General features: G+C 32.7%; 3 protein-coding genes across 4 annotated transcripts; all 3 read left to right on the top strand.

Annotated features, from left to right (window-relative positions):
• The first annotated feature begins 5,759 nt into the window (after positions 1 to 5,759).
• On the top strand, positions 5,760 to 8,620 carry LOC128160807 (uncharacterized). The gene is made up of 2 exons (XM_052824133.1): positions 5,760 to 5,771; positions 7,160 to 8,620. The coding sequence occupies exons 1-2, from the start codon at positions 5,760 to 5,762 to the stop codon at positions 8,468 to 8,470; spliced, it is 1,323 nt and encodes a 440-aa protein (XP_052680093.1). The 3' UTR covers positions 8,471 to 8,620.
• Positions 8,621 to 13,313: 4,693 nt separating this feature from the next.
• Positions 13,314 to 20,728, top strand: LOC128160376 (uncharacterized). 2 transcript variants are annotated; one of them, XM_052823686.1, is made up of 7 exons: positions 13,314 to 14,262; positions 14,773 to 14,825; positions 15,322 to 15,393; positions 15,929 to 16,027; positions 18,683 to 19,835; positions 19,971 to 20,248; positions 20,489 to 20,728. In XM_052823686.1, exons 1-7 carry the CDS (start codon positions 13,872 to 13,874, stop codon positions 20,702 to 20,704), a joined length of 2,262 nt encoding a protein of 753 aa, XP_052679646.1. In that variant the 5' UTR covers positions 13,314 to 13,871; the 3' UTR covers positions 20,705 to 20,728. The 2 variants fall into 2 exon arrangements, with proteins under 2 accessions (XP_052679646.1, XP_052679645.1); XM_052823685.1 differs by having other exon boundaries at positions 15,926 to 16,027.
• Positions 20,729 to 20,945: 217 nt separating this feature from the next.
• On the top strand, positions 20,946 to 23,413 carry LOC128160377 (uncharacterized). The gene has a single exon (XM_052823687.1). The coding sequence runs from the start codon at positions 20,946 to 20,948 to the stop codon at positions 21,921 to 21,923; it is 978 nt and encodes a 325-aa protein (XP_052679647.1). The 3' UTR covers positions 21,924 to 23,413.
• The last annotated feature ends 112 nt before the right edge of the window (positions 23,414 to 23,525 follow it).

Raw genomic sequence — 23,525 nt, 5'->3', positions numbered from 1 at the left:
TTTTGAAAAAAGAAAGACAATTTAAAATTAACCAACATTTCTGACCTTAAATACTTTGTTATGATTTTTCATACAAGTATATAATATGTGTATATAGCTGTTAAATGCACATTATATTCATAAATAATTTTTTGTATTTCATTTTAAAGGGGCATGGTCATGATTTGGGTAAAAAAAAAAATTCTGTTTTTTATTATTTACAATTCTTTCGGGATCCATTTCTAATGATCAAATGAAATGAAATGATCAGTCATAGAAATAAGCAAAATACAGGGTTCTTTATTCTTTGTTATGTAAACAAGACTCGTGCCCTGTTTTTGTTCACCTAGGCTCAGTATACCAGTAAAAACCTTTTCCGGCTGATTTGTCTATCTTCGTATTAATTCAACATTTAACACATTCACTTTAGGTTGAAAACTTGAATTTATACTTAAACAATTAAAATTTCAACACAAGCATTGTTTACATTGCAAAGAATTGTAAGCTCTGTAACTCATCTAAACCTCAACAAATGACGCCCAAGTTTTTGTTGCCGATTAAATATGCCTTACTGAATTATTGTAAACATCGAAATCATAAAAATGATTCTTGACCAAAATTGTGGCCATGCCCCTTTAATTCTATGGTTTATGCAATGATACTGAATAATTTTTTATTGCGTATCTTATTCACTGTATAAAAAATAATTGTCTCCAAAAGACTTGATATTTATTTCTCTTCATATTTTCATTGACATTGCTATCCAAGGTTTGCTCGTTGTCATTGTCGCTTCCTGTCGCTTAAACATTCTCAATATTCCTCCTGAAACTTTCAGGTTTGTCAAGTTAAGTTGATAGCTTGAATAGCATTTGTAAATAAAACCATAGATTGTAAATCATATTAATCCCACCTATATGACATGGGCAACAAAATTCAATTTATCTTCAACAATATGTTCTTTATTTTTGGGTATCTGACAGACATATATACAAAACAATGATGACCGCGGAAACATCTGCAAAAACTGATAAACGTATGTCCGCGGGATCACAGTTACTAAATTTTGTTATATAAGCTGCGAGTAACAACAATGTCCTTGTTAAGAAAAAAAAATAATTACTGTATTAATACTTTCTAAAGTAGTTCATTGAAATTCATGCTCATTTATTCAACAAATATTTTATTATGCAAATAAGTGCATAATAGGATTGGACATCAGGCTATGTCTATTTTAGTCCTCTCACCAAGGATCAAAGTTACAACTTATATTTCAATTACATTTGAATTACTGTGAAATCATTATATTTCTTGGTGGCTCAATTTTCGTGGAATTCGTGGGTACCTCTCATCTACGTATTAACATCCTCTCCGAATTATTAAACTAGTGTTATAAAGTATATTTCCTCTTGTAGGTATAAGATTAAACACGAAATTACGGCCACACAAACATGTGAATTTCAAGCAATCCACGAAAATTGGCCCCCACGAATTATAATGATACCACAGTATATAAGACTTAGTATAATAGGTATAGAATATAATAAGTTTATAATATAAAATGAAACATGTTATTGCAGCATTAAATGAGTTGGAATTGGTGTGAATTAAGAACAGAGATAGGAAAATAAGAAACAAATAAATGGAAAAAATATCAAAAATAAAGGTCACATAAACAGTTGAAAATATGAAAAATTACAAAAATAATTGATATTATATATGAAGTATACAATGTATAATAAAATAAGAGGTACAAGATGTTGAGTGTATAGATATATTGAAGTAACGTTTAGGATGATATGAAGCAAAATTATTGATTACGGGTATAAATAGAATCTTTTTGCTGACTTAATATAATGTTAAACTGCTTGAATATTGAGAAGTTTATAGGAAAGTTGTCTATCGCCGAAAAATAAGTCATGAAAAACGACAATAACAAACTGTCAACAAGTAATATTTGCTCGTACCCTCTTGCAAAATCTATATTACAAGTTTTATTAGGGTTGAAATCCACAGCCCGTGTGGAAGCCCATTATCAATTTTATCTAGATCAGCTGTTAATAAAAATGTTTTAACATCATTAACATCATAATCTACAACTATAAACAAGAAAATATCATCCGCAAACAATTTATATCATTAACCAGATGATTAGATATGCCATTAAAATAAGAAGTAATAAAGAAATAAGTAAAGAATAAATAAAAAAAAAACCCAAAGCCAGGTCTTGTGGGACGCCTGCAGTTATAGTTATATTTATGCTCATTGTATATGTGCCAAAAATGCATAATATTGTTCTTAAGAAACGTAATTAATAATGAAAAAACCTACTATTGGCTTTTTTTCGCCAACAAAAGAAAACCCCAACATTAGATTTGACAAAACACGGCTCTCTATGTAGATGTACATGTAACTATTTGGTATAGCTTTTATTTTGACGCTGTTCGGTTTCTGTTTACTTTTGAAGTCGTGCTATTTATAGTAACATTGGCGATTTGCCTGCCTACAGTCAGAACTCTGCTTTCAGCACAGTCCGGCTGAAAAACACCAACTTTCAGACACTGAGGTGATATTTGCACGGGTTTTATTTTCATAAATAGATATAGATCAACGTTACAGATCAAGTTTAAATATGTAAATTTGTAAATTATGTAAATTATGTATTTATTTATCTATACCTATTTTCAATAGTGGGAATTTTTTGCTCTGATTTTAAAGAGATCATTCCTCTACATTTACAGAAAAGAAGTATTACAACTGTTTTAACAAATATGCATCATGTCAACCAGACATGCCAAAGATTAATCTTGACCTTTCGATAAGTAATAAAATTATATGAAACAAGAAATATTGTATTGTCTTATAAATTGCATGGCATGTAGCCCATAATATACTGATAGACACATGACATGAATACCATATACTATGTACTGTAAGTTTAAAATTCATAAGAGCTGGAGTAGCCAAATGAAAAATGTGAAACATTGATAATTATAAGTGTAATGTAATACCGTGCATTGTTAAAACGTACTGTTGCGTTCTTACAGTGAGTGGTAAAGGTACATGTATCACAGTTTGTTTAGAAAATGGTTGACTAAAAAATAATAACTTCAGAACATATTGACTGGATGATGGTACGTGTACATTATGGAAATCGATTTTAAGAGTTATCCGCCAGGTTGATTCATTAGGTAAACACTGTCATATAGAAATAATAATCTATGTTAGAAATTCAATCAATATTCATTTGTATTTGTTCTTGAATAGACTTACATGACTAACATGAAACATTAAAACCAGGAAAAGCAAAATGCTGGTTGAATATTTCTTAATTTTACATTTGAACAGTTACTTAACCTCTAAGGTTTCTTTTCAAATAGATGGATCCCCGCCACAGTGCTCAGGACATTGTTCGATGTGACCTTTGTAAGGAAAACATAGTACATAACTACTGTGATTTTTGCCATGTCAGCCTCTGCAAGCCATGTATGGGGGAACACATCTCTGATGATTATTATAAAACATGCAATAGTTCCTTCCCAGACGTCTACCCTGAAGTTTCCAATATGCAAATACATTCCAAAGAAACATGTAATTTGCAATATAAATCATGTAACGTGTTTCTTTGTGTTATATGTTCTGTATCACATGAGCATGAAGATAGTGATGCCATTGTCCTTGAAGACATTCACAAGACAAAGAAAGAGGATAGAGTAAAAGATACTGAAGAAATAGAAAAGGTTATTGTTCCGACGTATGAAGATATAAGGAAGGATTTAATCAACCAGATTGCCAACCTAGATGGAGAGTATGATAAATTAGCAACAGTTATATCAAAACAAGGAGAGAAATTGTGCACAGAAGTTGACAGCGTTATCAACAAAATGAATAGTGAAGTAAAAGAAATTAAAGAAAAACATTGCGCTATATTGACAAAATATCGATTGAAGGAAACCTATCTAAACTAACGGAACATGAAGACTCCAATAATGTGTCTGTTTTTTGTAGAATACAAGTCCAGGATTAAAAAATTCATAAAACTTCCTGCCAAAGTTCAGGCCACACTGCCTTCATTTTTTTTCCAAAGTCTATTAATGGAGAGCACTTTTACGAATTGTTTAGATCCATTAAGCCTCTAGTTTTAACAACTGATGAAGATGGCTACAAAATAAAATCACGAATTAAGTTTTCACCCAGAGAGTTGTAAATAAATATATCCGCAGTATTTGTTTTTACATTGGAGTAGGAATTTGGACAAGTGCTTTAAAGGGACATGGTCACGATTTGGGTCCAAATTTTTTTTTTCCTGATTTTAATGTTTACAATGCTTAAGTAAGGCATTTTCAATATGCAACCAAAATTTGAGTTTCATTCGTTGAGTTATAAGCGAGTTACAGAGCTCACAATTCTTTGCTATATTAACAATGCCTTTGTTTACATTTTGAATGTTGAAGTAAAAAGTCCTATTTAAGACCTTAAATGAAAGTGTTGAACGTAATGAACTGTTTATTTATGCTTAAGATGAATAAAGAAGATAGAAAAATCAGCTTGAAAAAGAATTTTTATCGGTATATTGAACCTATGTAATCAAAAACAGGGCACGAGTCATGTTTACATAACAAAGAATTGTGAGCTCTGTATCTTGCTTATTAACTAATGACAGACTATCAAATTTCACTTCGTCATCAGAAATACATATCTAAATCGTTGTAAATAATAAAAACAGAAAAACAGAATTTGCCAAAAATTGTGACCATGCCCCTTTAATTGGAGATATGAAATGCTTCAGTATTGATGGCAAATGTATAAGAACAATCAGAACAGAATCAGAAGGTGTACCAAATGATACATTTGTCAAAAGAGGTGGAAATCTGATATATTGTGACAGCAGCGTAAATACTTTGAATAAAATAAAAGTTGGTCAAATAGAAGAGATAATTAAATTACAGGGATGAAAACCTATCAATCTGTGTGTCACCTCTACTTGTGATTTTCTGGTCAGTATGTATAACGATGACAAAACTCAGTCTAAGCTTTTAAGGTTGTGCGATACCCAGGAAGTAAAGAAAAACAAACAATTTAGTTTGATGATGAAGGTAAACCTCTGTACTCAGGGAATGGTCAAATCAAATACATCACTGAGAACAGAAACCATGACATCTGTGTAGCTGACTTTAAGGTTGGCGCTGTAGTGGTGGTTAATCAGGACGGAAAACTCAGATGGAGATACACCGGTCAATAAAAATCCGTTTCAACCTTTTGGCATCACAACAAACAGTTAAAGTCAGATCCTGACGGTAGACCTTTACAGCCACTGTATCCACATCCTGGACCAGGATGGACAGTTCTTACATTACATCAAAAACGTAAAAAATCCCTTCGGTGTGTGCATTGATAAGCTTGACAATTTGTATGTGTCGAATATCATACTGGAGATTTAAAGGTCGTCAGATATCTGAGATAAATATAACATTGTGTAAATAATGTATACTGTACATTGCGCAGTGTTTGTGAGAGAAAACTGTATTCATTTGGCGTGCGTTAACTGAAAAGTTGAAACTCTTTCGTCACCTTGATTAAGATTACAATGTTCTACATGTATCTGATTTCTGTAGAATTTTGGAGAATGGTGTAAATGCTCAGAGACCAAACACTTTTTAATGATATGCTTTTGATTTGCAAAATTTGACATGAATCTTATATTTCTGTTTTAAAAACAAATTGTTTCACTTTTGTTTAAAAGCTAAGACCGAGATAGTACGTAAATCAAGAGTTTTTCTAACATGGTTAAACAGGTACGTAGTATCGTTTTTGAAAGTGTGTGTATGGGGGGGGGGGGGGAGGGAGCGGGTTTATCCATAAAATCTTGACAAGCAAAAAGTTGTATGCCATTGTATATGATTTACACAATGAAGAAACCTCATATTCACACAAACTATTAAAAATTTTATTCAAACCAGATTTACGTTTGAATCTTTATTTAATTAAACATATTTTAGCTTTTCAATTTGGCATTATTAATGAAAATTAAAAGAAATTAAAAAAATTCACTGTGTAAAATCAATATATTTCAAAACCAGATCTAGATCTAGACGTTCACGTAATAAAAGCATTCTAACAAATGTCAACAGATGTTGGTAATATATACATTCTCTTTAATTTCAGGCACACAGCTTCGGGTGAGAGATGTGTGTGTGTGTGGGGGGGGGGGGGGGCGGGCAAGAGGCATTTGTGTCACAGCAAAAACATTTTCATAAATTTACATATAAAAAATGAATTATCATGAAGTTGCTCCCCCCCCCCCCACACACACACACTTTTTGAGACCACGTAAAAAATTGATTTAAAAATAAGAAATGAACGGAAATGGACAGTGATATTTGAAAATATAATACATTACGGACCAGGCAAAATTGATCACTATGATGGGACGGTACAAATAAAAATTTCTATCAAAAAATTGACATGTCCAATGGTTTTCACATTGAAAAAAAAATACGTGTCCCATGTCTTTAGGCTTAGAAAACGTAACTGTCCCATGGATAATCATATACTTCTTCATAAGTAAATTGGCACAGAAAGCAGGAGTTTCCTAGTATATATCCTAGTGACAATTAATAGGCTTTAAGTTAATTACTGAAATCAGAATAAATACTTTAAAATAGTTTTAATCATTGAAATAATAAATTTGCAGCAATTTTGCTGTCTGATTCTATGAAAAAACATTAAGCAACCTGACTTATATAACCCAATTTAAAAAAAGAAAGAAAAAAAAAGAATATTTTTCTTTCAAATGTAGTTTACATGTAGATAAATGCAGTTATCATTATAAGTTTACAAGATATCTAAGAACCCAAGTTTATGCCTATTCCTGTCCAAAAGTGATATTTAAGTTGTATTTTTATGCAAAGTTGAATCCCCCCTCCCCTCAATTTTTCCAATTGTCTCTATTAACATTACATGTAGGATATGTAATTGTACATGTACATTTGACCTTCAAAAACATCAAAATTACTATTGAAATGAACAAGAATCATCATATTTTTACCCTTTTATTCTATATATGCATCAAAAATGTAGAAAAACATGTTAGGTTTGAACATTTTTCATGAAATTCTTATCTGTCTCCACCTACCCTGGTGTTTTTGATTTTTTCTTTTAAAGGCATGCTTCACACTTGTAGGTTTTGATTACTGAAGAAATAGAAAAGGTTATTGCCCCCACGTATGAAGATATAAAGAAGGAGTTAATCAACCAAATTGCCAACCTAGATGGAGAGTATGAGAAAATCACTACAGTTATATCGGATCAGGGAGAGAAATGGCACACAGAAGTTAATAGAGTGATCGACAAGATGAAGAATGAAATAACAGAGATTAAAGAAAAACACGGCACCATATTGGAGAAACATTTAAATGAAATCAAACAGATCGAATCCTTAATTATAGGAAACTTATCTGCTTTAAAGGAACTTGAAGAATCCAATGATGTGTCTGTAATTGTAGAGTACAGACCAAGAATTAAAGAATTCAGGAAACTTCCTGCCAAAGTTCATGTCACACTGCCTTCATTTTCTCCCAAGTCAATCAACGGAGAGAAGTTTTACGAAATGTTTGGATCCATAAAACCTTTCGTTTCAACAACAGATAAAAATGGCTACAAAATAAAATCACCAGAGGTTTCACAAAGAGAGCTGTTAGATATACCTGAGATCATCAACACATTTAACACATGGTATGAAAATCTCCGTAGTATTTCTTTTTACAATGAAGAAATCTGGACAAGTGCACAAACTGGGAATATAAAATGCTTCAGTACTGTTGGCAAATATATGAAGACCATCAAAACAAGATCAGGAGAAATGCCAAGTGATATAGCTGTCACAAGAGGTGGAAATCTTGTGTATTGTGAGTCCAAATTCAAGACTCTCAATAAAATAAACGATGGAAAGACGGAAGTGATAATTAGATTACAGGGGTGGAAGCCGAATAATCTGTGTGTCACCTCTACTGATGATTTTCTGGTTAGTTTATATAATGATGACACAACTCAATCTAAAGTTGTCCGATACTTTGGAAGTACAGAGAAACAAACCATTCAATTTAATGATGAAGGTAAACCTCTGTACTCAGGAAATTTTTACATTAAATACATCACCGAGAACAGAAACTATGACATCTGTGTAGCTGACCCTGGAGCTTATTCAGTAGTGGTGGTTAATCAGGCCGGAAAACTCAGATGGAGATACACTGGTCATCCCTCATGGGCCAAAAGGAAACAGTTTAAACCTCATGGCATCACAACAAACAGCCAGAGTCAGATCCTGACGGCAGACAGCAAAAACCATTGTATCCACATCCTGGACCAGGATGGACAGTTCTTACGTTACATCGAAGACGTAAAAGATCCGTTCGGTGTGTGTGTTGATAATCAAGACAACTTGTATGTTGCCAAGTGGACTGGGAATGTAAAGATCTTCAGATATCTTAAATGAATAACATTATATCAGATATCTATGATGACTATAACATTGTGTAAATAATGTATGCTACATGTATATATCGTTCAGTTTTTATGAGATAAAACTGTATTCATTTCACATTGACTGAATGATTTTGTTTTATCTCCATTTGATTCACGTAATAAAGAAACCTCATATTGACATACATGCAGTATACTTGATTTGTCATTCATGTTACGATAAATGACAATTTACGTACGTATGACGTATGTATATTAATACAGTACACATGCTCCAAAGTTTAAAATCAGTAATTGGTTGGCAACCAAAATATCTCTCTCTCTCTCTCTCTCTCTCTCTCTCTCTCTCTCTCTCTCTCTCTCTCTCTCTCTCTCTCTCTCTCTCTCTCTTACATTTTGTTTCATTAAGCATAATTCATACATGAACCGGTATTTGTAGTTCTTTTCTAAATCATACCTTAAATCATTTTGCGATCCTGATTTATATAATACGTCTTCCTATCACCCAAAACAGCTTACATCAAACTGCAGGTCTGCAGAACAAAGGGGATGGGTAATGTTTTAAAAGAACTCAATTACACTGGTGTGTGCTTTGGAGGATATTAGGTGGTGTGCTAATGATATCGAACTGTCAAAACGACATCTACAAGTACACTAGTTTTTGACTCAGTATATTAATTTTTCACCAATATGCAATCATTAACTTCTGCCGGGAACTCATCTTGCAAAATGCTTACTGTGGAATTATTAGATTTTGTGGTGGCTCAATTTTCGTGGAATTCGTGGGAACCTCTTATCCACGAATTTACATCCTCCACGAATTAAAAAATTGAAGTAATAAAGTCATGTTTCCTTTTGTAGATATAAGAGAATACACGAAATTACGTCTCCCCGAGCCTGTAAAATTATACCAATCCACGAAAATTGACCCCCACGAAAATTAATGATTCCACAGTACTTAAATTGATGTCTTTTGGTCAGTTAAATCGATTTTGTTTTTGGAAATACATCGTATGATTTAAAATATTTTAAGATATGATTTGTATACCTTTAAACTAGTAAACTTTTAAAAAAAATCCATAAATTCTGACTTTATGGTTTTGGTATTTTCCTATATTTTTATGTCGAGCTCCTCTTAAAGCTGATGACATATATCTGCCATTCACTCACCTTTTCAGACCTTCTTAATCAAGTACATGTAACATTCAGTTTTTCTTGTGTATTTACCTGTACTATATCCTCATGGTTATCCGAGGTTGCTCGTCGTCAATTGTCGTCATTTTTCGTCATTAGTCGCCATTTGTCACTTCCTATCAATTATAAATGTTTGAACATTTTCAACTTTCCTCCTGATACTATTAATCTAAAATTTATTAAATTTGGTGCGTAGCTTGAATAGCTTGTAAATACTAGTAAATGAGATCATTGATTGGTAAACATTAAGATCTTACCTATATGGGCCAAGAATACAGTACGAAAGTCAATTTATCTTTTTACATAATATGTTTCTTTATTTGCGTGTAACTGACAAACAAATCATGTACATGATAATGGTGATCAAGCAATCTACCAAAATTGAGAAACTTATGGCCCTGGGACTAGAGGTTTGGTGGTGGGTGGGGGTCTTTTTTGTTCATATTTTGAATATTGAATGCATTTATTCTTTAAAGTTTTTTTAGTTATCCCAAAAAGTCTTTAAAATCCTCTTTTATACATGTTCTAAAGTGCAACTGTAGCTAGCAGGCAAAATTGGTGCATCGGTCAGATGAGTAAGAGTTTCTATTACATCAAAAGCTTTAAAACTCATGGTTCCAGACATTGTTGGCCGTAAAAAGATGCTTTTTATCAGATTTGAAAAAAAAACCAGACTGCTATAAAGTTTCTATTCTTTAATAGTAACCCTTTGTTTACAAATGATAGTATTAAAGTGTTGGAAAACCTTTTTCACAGTTTGATTTTCATCGACCCATGTCCTCCCCTTTTAATAAAAATCACCAAAGTTAGGACATTGCACGGATTTTATTTTGATAATATTAATCACTTTTACGGATAGTTTAAATAATATGTGTTGATTAATCCATCTTTTTTATTTGAATGATTTTTTCCTCTGCTTTAAAGGAGGCCATTCCTCTTTGCTTTTCCCCAATAAAATTATTATTGAAAATACGTCATATACCTAAATAAAAGAAGTATACAACTGTCTTAACAAATAAGCATCATATCAACAAGTCATGTCACGCATTTTGCAGGACCTTTGATAAGTAATATGTATGAAACAAGATGTTTTATTCTTTTGAATTGCATGACATATAGTCCATAACATACTGATAAGCATATGACATAAATACTAGATATTACGCGTTTAAACTGTATGTTTAAAATTTATTTTACATGTAAGAGCTAGAGTAGCCAAATGAAAAATTGATAATTAAGAGGATAATGCGATTTCATGCACTGTTATAACATACTATTATAAACATTTCAATCGATAGATAATGTTCAAAATAGAGCTATTCGATATTTTCTTGGAGTCCATTGTTTTGCGCCAACTTTCAATTTTGGCTCAGTTTAGATGTGGAATTTTACCATTGAGAATTGAGACGGATAGATACCACGGTGAACCCGTTGAGGAGCGAATTTGTACTTTTTGTTGTAAAAATAGTGTAGAAAACGAAATTCACTTTTTATTACATTGTCCTTTATATAACGATTATAGAAGAATCCTTTGCGAAAATACTGCAATACAGGTTAATCTGTCCCAAGATATTTTTGCCGCATATTTCCTTAAATTATTCAATATTTATAAATACCTCTTGGTTCAGACGATGTTCATTCAATAGTATGAAAAAATCCAAAGATTTCCCTTTAGAAACGCCCCCTCTCGCTTGTCGGGTATCAATACACAGCTCAAAATAAAAAGTCTACGGGATTTTTCCATTGCCTAGAAGATAAAGACGCCCAGATGATAACGTTAAATTGCGCGAGGTGTCCCGAGTACTTCCGAATGGAAAAGAGATGTCAACATTCCCCATTATAAATCTCCGTAGGCAAATCTGTTTTCGCTCCTGTGAATTTTTACGAGGGAAAAATGATAATGTGTGAATGAAGTTATCTTGGTAATTTTCCTTTTCATCGATATAATTGCACTTCTGTCACAGGTATGTGTATTTTTATTAAAAATTGTTCAAATATGCAGCATCAATATCTTGGGACAGACTATATAATTGTCAGATACAGATGCACTAATTGTTCTTATTTCAAATTATCCTTGTCAGGATGCTAAATACTTATATCATTCTTTTACACGTAGACAATCTTTATTGTTCAGAAAATAAACATATACTGTATTCTATAAACTGTGCAAACTCAAGGTTCTAAAGGATGCTTTATACTTATACATTTATATTTTCAATCATATCTTTGTTTATCGCTTGATGCTGTGTTATTTTCTTTTCTTTTTTCATGTATAATGTGTTCAAAGTGACATAAAGACCCGACGGGCCGGGTGTTAAATCTATTCTCTCTGTTTTTGATATTACACTTGGAAATGTATACCCGTCACTATAAATAAATAAATTACTTCTATACTAACTTACTTACTTACTTACTTACTTACTTACTTACTTACTTTCTGTTGCGTTCTTACAGTGGAAAGTAAAAGTACGTAGCACTGTTTAGGTTTGCTTTGTGGTTGCGCCGACAAGAAAGTACGGTTAATATGTTAACTATGACATCATACAAAACAACTAGTCGTCATTTGAAATGCTAGTAAATAAAGTAATTTACGATTGTTATGGCTACAAAAACATTCAACAACATTTACAATTACCCATGTGTGCAACTTTGTAGTCAAATAAGTCCAACAACGATAAATACATGTATAAATAACTGCCTGATCGCGGCGCACTTGCTGATGTGACGTCGTACTGTAAATTTTGACGCATATTTTGTGTAGAGAGAGGTGGATCAATCAATTTTAGCTCACCTGAGCTGAAAGCTCAAGTTAGCTTTTTTGATTACAATTGGTCTGTCGTCCGTCTGTCTCTCTGTCTGTAAACTTTTTACATTTGCAACATCTTCTCAAGAACAACTTTCAACTAAACTAGGCACAAATCAGCCTTAGGCAAAGGGGGTTCAAAGTTATAGAACTTTAGGGTCAGGCCCTTTTTCAAGAGGAGATAATTAGAAATTATTGAAAAATGTTGAGAAATTTTCAAAAATCTTCTTCTCAAGAACAATTTGGCCAGGAAAGCTGAAACTTGTGTGGAAGCATCCTCAGGTAGTGTAGATTCATAGTGACATAGGTGTCATAAAAGTTCCGATTCAGCAATATAACTTTTAACACATGCACATGCCAATATCTGGGATTGATACTGACCGTTTTTTATTTGTCAGAGTGAACGAGTCTTTTAAATTTAACAGGGCTGAAGTACAATGAAACCTATATTTGCATGTATGACAACCCTTTAAAAATATAGCCCTTATATGAATTTGTCCCAGGTGGCCCCATGAAATTAGAAGTAACCATTATGTAATTATTGAGACAAAACACATTTTCTTCACTTTAATTCACGATAGAAATCGATTTATGATTTAATGGCTCTGTTACTTTGAGTCTTTAGTTATAAAATGTTTTTATACAATAACTTTGTTACTTGAAGTCTGACCTTTTAATGCACTTTAATTTATTGGATGTTCAAATATTAATTTATGAAAAGGTATGTAACTTATCTGTCATGTAGTAAACACTTAAAACGATAAGCATGTAGGAGTGTTTTAAATAAAACGCATTTAGTGTATTTAAACTTTGAATTTGCAAGAAAGGTATATCCCAAATATTTTAAATTTTATTAAGTACAGCTATTTGTAAGAACCAGGCAGAAACATAGATGACTGATTCATGATAGTTAATTTGTTTGTAATAATTGGTACAAACACATTGAAATACATCTATATGAATATTTTTTCTTAAATATAATTTGATTCTGTGCACTGGTTTAAAAAAAAATGAACTCAACAAACACCATACTTGCTGATTCAGTCTACAGTCTCTATTGTATAGTGGTTACACATTTAAGGTTTGTTTCTAAAAATCCTACATTTTCCAGGTATATGGAAAACAAAACTGTGTTTAATTGATTATGCAGAATTTATATCAACTGAAAATTCCATGGGTTATTCAAACTATGAATAAATATTACGATTAGAAATTATGCAATTTCATCAAAATCTAGTTATCTCCCTTTGTCGCTCTTCAGTGTTGGAGTTGAAAAGGGTACAGTGATGCTCTTCCGTGTGTAGAAGGTCATGGAAGGTGAGGATTATGCAGGGAAGAAAATGTAGTTTTATTTGAAATTAAGTAATATATTGAACAATGTAGTTAATATATTTCATATTAGGGAATATTAGAATCCATGGAAAGTAGTCTTGTATGCAGTTTTTCTTCATTTTTACCCGATAAAAGCAAGTGTACCACATCACCTTATTTCCCAAATGAAAACAGTTTAGTGTACGTGAAAAACTGTAGGAGAAACATTAAAAACCACCTCAAATCATGTAACATAGGAGATATAGCTTCTGAGGGACATTTGATATGTTACCGTGCTGGTGTTTTTTCGCTATTTGGGGACTATACCATCTGTCCATTTCATCGATACTCCCTTGGGATACGATGGAAGAAGAAGTCATCCTGCTCACACCCGAATCACAGTACAACGGCAAAGGCAGAGGTTGGGAGGAGCATTACTTTGTCTATGTCTCGGCACCTTCATACAGTATATGGATATATTGTCCCTATTGGCTCAGGTATATATATATGTATTGTATTTGTGTAGTGGAAGTTGCATATATCATGTCAATGAATAGATTTTGCATACATGTTAAAAATGCAGACACATATCAATTTATATAATATTGAGAACAGGATAGATTTCAGAATTAACATAGGCACTAGGCAGGGATCGACATAAATAACAATCTCTGTTATTTATGTCTCTGACAAAGGCACTAAAACCCATCTTAATCAATGTATAAAATTTTTATTCTATAACATTTTATACATGTAGTAGGTTATATGGAGATAAAAAAAAAATGTTATATTGATTTAAATAGGGAGCACCTATAATTATGTGCGAAATGCCACAATTAATATATCCAGAGACATAAATAACATTTATTATGTTATTTATGTCTCTGAGATATCACTCTTGTATCTTTATTGAATGCCTTTTAAAAAATTCTATTAAATTAACTCACAATAAAGGAACATATTTTAGCTTCTATGTCTTTTATGCATAATTTAAAATACATTTTTAGGCTTGTGCAGTAGATGTAGAAAAAATGTAACCCAGGAAATGAAATGGTGCGAGGTAAGAAATAATTTTTATGTTTTATTTTAAAACAAATAAAACAATGAATTGAATGCTATTAAATAACTTATACATGTATGATATACATGATTGATTATGGGAATAGATGAGCACACACACACACACACACACACACACACACACACACATAAAAAACTTATTTCTGTATGCTATTTTAAAGTACATAATACCTAGTATATAAAACTCTAAAAATAATTTGGCTGCATTTTTAACAAAATGTATTTAAATTTGCTTAGAATAAAGGCAATGTATTCATGTCTATAATCAATATGATTATGATATTGACTTTATCGGAATCGCACGTCATACACAAATTAAACTAAAAACAATCGGGATCGGCATTTATAAAATAAAGAATTTATATCGCTGCATGGCCAAGTTAGAGTTCAAATGCATTTGTGTCTCGTTTTGGTGATTATTTTGGAGTAACAAACTATTTTGTCAAGCTAAATTTTAATATATGACATAATTTCAGTGCTGTAAAGATGCATCTTCTGCTCAAATTTGCAAAAATACCTCGGATGACACCCCTGAAGCAACCTTACAGGTAATGTTATCAATTTGTCTCTCACTAGTCTTCAAACAGTTTTATTTTATGCACTAATTTCATGTGCTTATAAAATATGAGGCTAATTGTAATAAAATCCTGATAGTTGTGTGTACAACTTGTCAGAAACTTTCTAAAGTTTGTTTTAATGATGCATAAAAGTACAGTAAATCGATCAACTCTCAAATTTGGACAAAGTCAAATGATTTTGTTTACAAATGATTTTGTTTTGTTTATACATTTCCATGTCACATGCACATTGTACATATGTTTCTTCTTTAACCTGTTATAAACCTTCTTTTTTTTAAATTTGAATATTTCTGAATTTATCTCTTTGAAAAGAGATGAATATTGCTTGGGTAATTTGAAAAAATATTATAAATTTTTGGAGAATTGATTGGGATGAAAAATTATTTACAGAAATACTGTAATGAGCAAAGAATTGGACCAAACAGTTTTAAAAAAAATTGCATTTTAAAATAAAACCTGTATGAGTTTGATCTTTTACTTATAAACATATATACATTTTCAGCAGTCCAGGAACCTCCAAACAAGGACAGAGAATTATGCTGAACAGTGCCATTCAGAGACAGAGAATTCCGCTGAACAGTGCCATTCAGAGACTTTGTCACAGGTATTTGCTTTGATACTTGATTCCCTAAAAATTGTATCCTCCTAGCCGGCACCCAATAGGGATCAGTCTGTCTGTCCGTCCATCCATCTGTCTTTCTGGTATCACTTATCTGGGGCATATTTTCTCTTCCCTTGGCCCAATCTGGCAAATACTTCACAGACAAAGTGCCTTCTGGTAAAGGTTGACTTGTGTAGTGACCTTGAATCAAGTTTTTATATCAACCTTAAGGGACTAGCAGACCTTTATTTGTCAAAATCCTTGTCTTGACTTTGCTCTCTCTCTTTCTTTCTCTCTCTCTCTCTCTCTCTCTGACCCAATGAATCTCAGACTAGACCAGAAGACTGCCAGTAGGTATTGGCTGTGAGGTGAGCATGAATCAAGTTTATTCATTGCCCATAGAGTACTTGTTTAATTAAGGGATGTGCAATGATCTTGACCCAAATTTAGTAGAGGTTAAGGTCAAAGCAGAATCCCCTGTAACACTTTTGTAAAAACAGGGCATCTCAATGATGTCTAGTGGTGTTTCATATGTAAAGTTGTCTTAGATACTGTCCTGTAAAAATTGAAGACTGGACATATATATATGTATATATATATATATAAAGAGGATTTGTAAATTTTGTGATTTTTTAATATGATTTATCCAGTGAGTTGAAATGGTGTTAATACTCACTAGACTTGTCAAGCAAATAAACTATATCAATTTATGCTAAATCACACAATCATCATAATTATAGAAGCTTTATTTTTTTCATATGGCTTAAATACACCTCTCGCAACAACTTGCATATAGAATTTTGTTGTTAAAGATGTGCATGTGATGTGATGATATTTCGGAACTTGTGCTTCTTTATGAAATTAAATTATGTGCAGTATTTATACATTACCACTTACCAGACATTCATTTTGTGTACAATAAATGTCAATTAATGTGAGAGAGTGGGGTATGTGAGCGTGGCCACTTTTTAGCTAGCTTTTATGATCACTTTTAGTCCAGCGTCCATCTGTCTGTTTGTATGTACGTTAACTTTTTACATTTTTGACTTCTTCTCCAGAACCACTATCAAAATTTGTTAAAATGGAGGGCCACTTCATTCAAGGGGAGATAATTAAAAATCATTGAAAATTTGTTGGTATTTTTTAAAAATCTTCTCAAAAACCATTTGGCCAAAAAGGTGAAACTTGTGTGGAAGCATCCTCAGGTAGTGTAGATTCAAATTTGTTCAAATCATGATTTCCAGGGGTAGGGTGGGGCCACAATGGGGATGTTGAATTTTTACATAGGAATGTAGAAGGAAAATTCTTCTTCTCAGAAACTGATCAGCCAGAAAAGCTATTAATCGTTTGAAAGCATCCTCAGATAGGGTAGATTCAAGTTGGTTCAAATCGTAATCCCTGTGGGTAGGGTGGGGCCACAATGGGGATGTTGAATTTTTACATAGGAATGTAGAAGGAAAATTCTTCTTCTCAGAAACTGATCAGCCAGAAAAGCTATTAATCGTTTGAAAGCATCCTCAGATAGGGTAGATTCAAGTTGGTTCAAATCGTAATCCCTGTGGGTAGGGTGGGGCCACAATAGGGGGGGATGTCAAATTTTTACTTAGGAATATATAGAGAAAAATCTTTAAAAATCATCTTTTATTTTAACACAATTTTTCTAGAAAAGCTCTTACTTTAGTCAGTTCAGATAGTGTAGATTAAAATTTGTCAAAATCATGATTTTCATATAATATGATAAAGGTGGTCTCATAATGGTGATACATCGTCTCGGTGGGCTTTGTAATCTGTGATTACCTATGTTTTAAAATTGTTTTGACTCTGGCTCCTGAACAATTCTTGGGCCTCACATAATCCATAAATAAACAGTTGTTTAAGTCTGATCATCTTTTCGAGAACTGCAATGCTCAATACTAGTATATGATATGACTGTAAATTTTGTTAAAAATAATGTAGTAGTGAGTGGGAATGAAACCTTAGCATAATGTTTCAATAATTTTCAAACATCCCTTGCATATTTATTTTTTTAACCGGGTTTTCCAACGGAAAAATCTGGTTATTAAAATGGTGAAAAATGGCGGGCGGGCGGCTGCCAAAAGGATACCTCATTGTACGGATAACTCTTCCTACAGTTTTCAAGATAGGAAGTTGTTCTTTTGCAGATCAATTGTACATATATCGGAGGTGTGCATATTGCTAGGATTTTGATTTCTGATAATTTATGAAAAAAAATACCAGCTTTTGAACTTAGTCATTTTTGGGCAAAATATTGCATATAGGGTACCCTCATTGTACAGATAACTCCTCCTATAGTTCTCAAGATAGGTAATTGTTCTTTTGCAGATCAATTGAACATATATTAGAGGTGTGCATATTGCTAGGATTTTGATTTCCGATAATTTATGAAAAAAATACCAGCTTTTGAACTTAGTCATTTTTTGGCAAAATATTGCATATAGGGTACTCCATTTCACTGGATACGGGTTGACTTGGATTATGGATACAGTTCACATAAAAGAAAACCTGGTTTGCTGTCACATTGACAGCTTTTCACTTGTATTTAGTTGTACAGCTTCTAAACCCCAACCTCCCTCAAAATCTTAAAATTCACTTGATGGAAAATTGTTTTTACTAATCATTTCAATTTTTTTTTCACAGACAGGTGAATCGACAACATATACTTTGTCACAAGAATCTAGCTGGAGCACTTCCTTAGAAGGACAAATACACCTCACAGATGGAATAGAAAATCTGAACAACACCTTGATGTCTCTAAGTGGTGGCCATGTAAGCCCAATAAAGTTTCAGCTGAAAACTCCATTGAGGGAGGTCCAGTCTAGCACAAGAAGATATTTAAAAAGGAAGGCCAAGGAGGTAGTGCATACAGTTCTCAATCATTTGGCTCCAGGACAATCCAGTGATATGTTCCAGTTACTTTATGAAGACAACTGTCATGAGGATACAGAGCAAAGTGATAAAACAGAACTTGAAATCACTGATACAATTCTTCAACTCTATTGTGAAGCTGAAAACAATGCTCTCAAACGTCAACTTCTGTCCCTGCTGTCCTTGCCGAATGCACATAGTAAATCGAAACTTCAGAAACTCATTCCAGGACTTACAAAGTGGGAAATTGATCAAAGTCGAGCACATGCTGCATCTCATGGAGCAGGTTCTTTACCAGGACCTATGGAACCAGGATACCGGCATCGCATGAACAAAGAAAAGCTGGAGCATGCTTTATCTTTTTTCTTGGATCCAAAATTTCATCAAATTTGTTCATATGGAACAAAAGATTTGCATTGTGACAATGGACAGACTGTCACCATACCCCAAGTAGTGAGAACAACATGCCACTCCTCTCTCCTACAAATGTACAAGTCATACTGCTCTGAAACAGGTTTTGTTCCTTTGTCAGATTCTACTCTCTACAAAATTCTGTCTACATGCTCTGCAAGTAAGAGAACCAACCTAACAGGTCTAGACAACATTGCCACTGATGGTGCTGCAGCTGTAGATGACCTAATAAATATGTGTGACCAATTAAAAGGATTAGGATCTGAATCAAATACAGTTGCCAATCTCACCACTGCCTTAAAATCCCTAAAGATGTACCTCAAGTCAGAATATAAATTTAGCGTGGGACTATCTAGTGGATGCCAAGATCATTGTTTGAAGTTTGCTTTGAGTCACCCAACCAATGTGCTGTTGCAGGAAGAATGTGATCATTCCCATGAAGAAATTTGTGGAAAATGCAACATCCTCAATGAAATAAACACTGCCTTGTTTAATGAAATCCAAAATATCAGAAGTAAGTAATTTTTTTTTGCAGAGCAATATTTCAATTTTTTTAACAATTTTTTAGAATCAGAGCTTAGCTATTTTATATTCGCAACAAAGCACTTCATTTAACATGTATTTTAACATTCCCATTTTTTGTTCACAGCATCTGACGTAGCAGAAGAGTTAGCATTAACAGCAGAGAAAGCTCTTGAGAAAATATCAGATTGGAAAGCCCACATACTAAGGACTCAGAACCAAGAAGAGGGTAGATATAGTGCATTAGAAGAGCTGCAGCCACACCAACTTCTGATTATTATGGACTGGGCAATGAAGTTCCTTCCTGCACTTTATAGAGAAAAGCAGTCAGATTTTTTTGGACAAAAAGGCATGAGCTGGCATGTTTCTGTTGCTATATTTAGAGCAGAAGATGGATCTTTGAATGTACCTTTCAAGATATTATTCAGACAATGTCACACATTTTTAATATATCAATGATATAAAGATTGAGAACTCTATATACACATGATATACATAAGACATTGACTAATTGGACGCATTTGAATAAGATGGAATTAGATTGTCTTTTAATTTGATAGAGAGAAAACAATCTGTAGTAGTATACAGCATATTGATTATGCATGTATAGGTATAAAAATGATAAATCCAACTTTGCATTTATAGCACAAGACATTCAATCACATTTTTGGAGCAGTGAGGCAAGATTGGTTTGCTGTTGCATCAGCCATCGAGCACATCCTAAAGAGTATAAGAGTACAAATGCCTGGAATTGAAGAAGTTTTTTTACGAAGTGACAATGCAGGTTGCTATCACTGTGGGTGCCTGTGGCTGAGCATGCATGGAATTAGTGAAAGAACAGATGAGATTTCAATTGCCTGAAATGATTTTTCTTTATTGTTATATTTGGGTATAAAAGGAAACCATGATATTTTTTGTTGTTTTATTTTAAACAAACATTGGTTTATGATTGCATCATAGATTTTTTTGGCAGAATTTGTGCAAATGATGAAAGTAGTGTTTATAAGGTTTTAATAACTTTTTTTCAGGTATCAGCATTGTACGCTATGACTTCAGTGAACCTCAGGCAGGAAAAAGTTATTGCGATGCCAAAATTGCCCATATGCGATCCAAATTAAGGATGTTTGTTTCATCTGGAGAAAATGTAACAACACCATTTGACATGAAGAAGGCAATAATGGATGGAAGTGGTGTAGCAGGATGTCAATGTGCAGTTGTGGAAGTTGACAGGAAAAACCAGACAATGACTAGTCATTGCATCAAGGGAATCACCAACATTAATAATCTTGCCTTTGAAGGAGATGATATCATTGCCTGGCACAGTTTTAGTATTGGTATTGGTATCAAGATAAAAAGAGAAGATGTCTTGAAAAGTGAGCAGCTTGACACAGGACTCATCATACTGTCTGACTTTGAAGAACCATCAAAAAACTATGGTGTGATCTCTCACATAAAAAACTGTTCAGTTACACCAACCAGTATTTTCCACTGTTCTGAATTAGGCTGTAATCAGCAGTTTTCCTCATACCAAATACTTCAAGAGCATATTCTTCTGGATAGACATGTTCAAGAGAAAACATCAACTTATGATGCTCTACGACATCATTGGTCCGAGTTGTGTAATTCCAATTTGTTCATTTCTAAACAGCTGGTGCAAATAGGCAAAGATCACCATACCCTTGTAAAGAATTCATCAGTAGAGAAGCTTCAACAAGGATGGGCACTGAAAAAAACAAGGAAATTTGCACGCTTCTCTTCCAAAGTGAAAGATTTTCTCCATAGAGTTTTTCAAGAGGGCGAAGAATCAGGTAGGAAAGCAATTCCTGTTGAAGTATCTCAACGTATGAAATCTTTGCGAAACAGCACTGGAGAGAAGTTTTTCAATCCCGATGAATGGCTGCAGCCTTCTCAGATTAACTCCTTTTTTTCAAGACTTTCTCTGAATGCAAAAGCCAAGGATATCAAGGATGAACCAGAAGAAGATGACCATCTGCGAGAAATACTGCAGTCAATATATGAGGAAGAAGAAAGAGACAGCATTAGAGATGCCATGACCTTAGAACTTGACAGTCCAATATGATTGTTTAAACTTGTACATGTAGAAATATTGGTGCTGTCTTTCAATGATTGTTGGTTTGTTTAGATAATGTCTGTATGTACATCTAACATGCATGGAATCATAAATGATATGTGGCAAAACCTAGGTGTATTTTTATATGTATTCTTTCAGCTTCTGTGGTTGTCATGGCAATAACAGTTGTGATAATGCATAGATATCTAAAAAGTAGATTTCAAAAGAAAGGAAATATACATGTGGGTTATTTTTTTGTATTAATTTTTATCAATTTTAAAGAATTAAAATGAAAAAAAGCTAAACTTTAATTTGCTCACAGTCATAATTACTAGTTAATAGACTCTTTGTGATTTTGAAATATTCCTTGTTGAAACATATTAGCACAGGACTTTAATTGATTTATATATAGATATACACGTGAAAAGTCATTTCTGCTTCAACTCTTTCTGTAGTCATTATGCTGCCATGGTAACAGAAATTTACAATTTATCTAAATTTTGAATTCTGAGGATTGGCATTCTCAATTCTGTATATTTGAAATTAATGAATGTTTCGTTTAATATCTCAGTTTGATCTTTTAAATATTTGACAAAATTTTATTTTACTCAAATACAGATTGTGATGATATTTTTTGTTGCTAAGGTAAAAGAGTAATACTAAGATTCCAAATGCTTTAATTCAAGTTTAAGATATGTATTTTCCTTGCTACATGTATATGCTCAAAATTTTTTAAACTTGTGCGGCTAACTGAAATATGCTCCCAAAATGTAAAAATTTAAGTTGTATTTTTTAAGGCAATTTTTTGGATATTTCGTTGCCATAGTAACAGTTTGATAGTTAATAAGTCACCAGTTTTATCTGTATTTTGTCATTTTTAGGATGTGTACTTTCTATCTTATATGCTCTATGTCTTTTTAAACTTGTATTTATTATTAGCAGTATGTCCACAAAATGTAACAATTTTTGGTTTTTTGATGAAAACGATATTTTGGGAAATTTTATTGACATGGTTACCAAATGCTTTTTAAAAACCCATCGGTTTTATCTAAAGTTTTAAATGTTCAAGGTGTGTACTTTCTATTTTAGGTATTAAGATTTCTTTGACAAGTGTTATTTTTCCACAACATCTTTCCAAAATATGATGATAGGTAGTGTATATGTAAAATTTGAATTTTCATGTAGTTTCATCGCCATGGTAACACATTATGTATTTAAAAACCCATGAATTTTATCTTAAAAGTGTTTTGTAAGGGATGTGTACTTTTTATCCTCTGTGCTCAAAATTTTGGCACATGTGGCATTTTTACGTATTATGCCCTTGAAAATGTTTGATTCTGAGGAAAAACCTTAATGACGATTTCTTAAAAAACAACATGTTTTTAACTTATTTTTACCATTTGTTGGAAAGGTAGAATAATATTGTTATTATGATTAACAGTGAATATATTGGGCCATATTTACAGAAACAAAAATAAAATTTGTATAGTTTTGTTTAATTTTTTTTTTTAATTGCCGAAAGTAAGAGATTAATTCAAAATAGTATGTGTTTGGTGTTTGCTGTTCAGGTAGTGCCACGTTACCATGGCAACAAAGGTTGAACAAAAAAGT

This window comes from Crassostrea angulata, chromosome 8 (genome assembly GCF_025612915.1).
Source record: "Crassostrea angulata isolate pt1a10 chromosome 8, ASM2561291v2, whole genome shotgun sequence".
NCBI lineage: Eukaryota > Metazoa > Mollusca > Bivalvia > Ostreida > Ostreidae > Magallana > Magallana angulata.
This window is presented reverse-complemented; position numbering and strand designations above follow the sequence as displayed.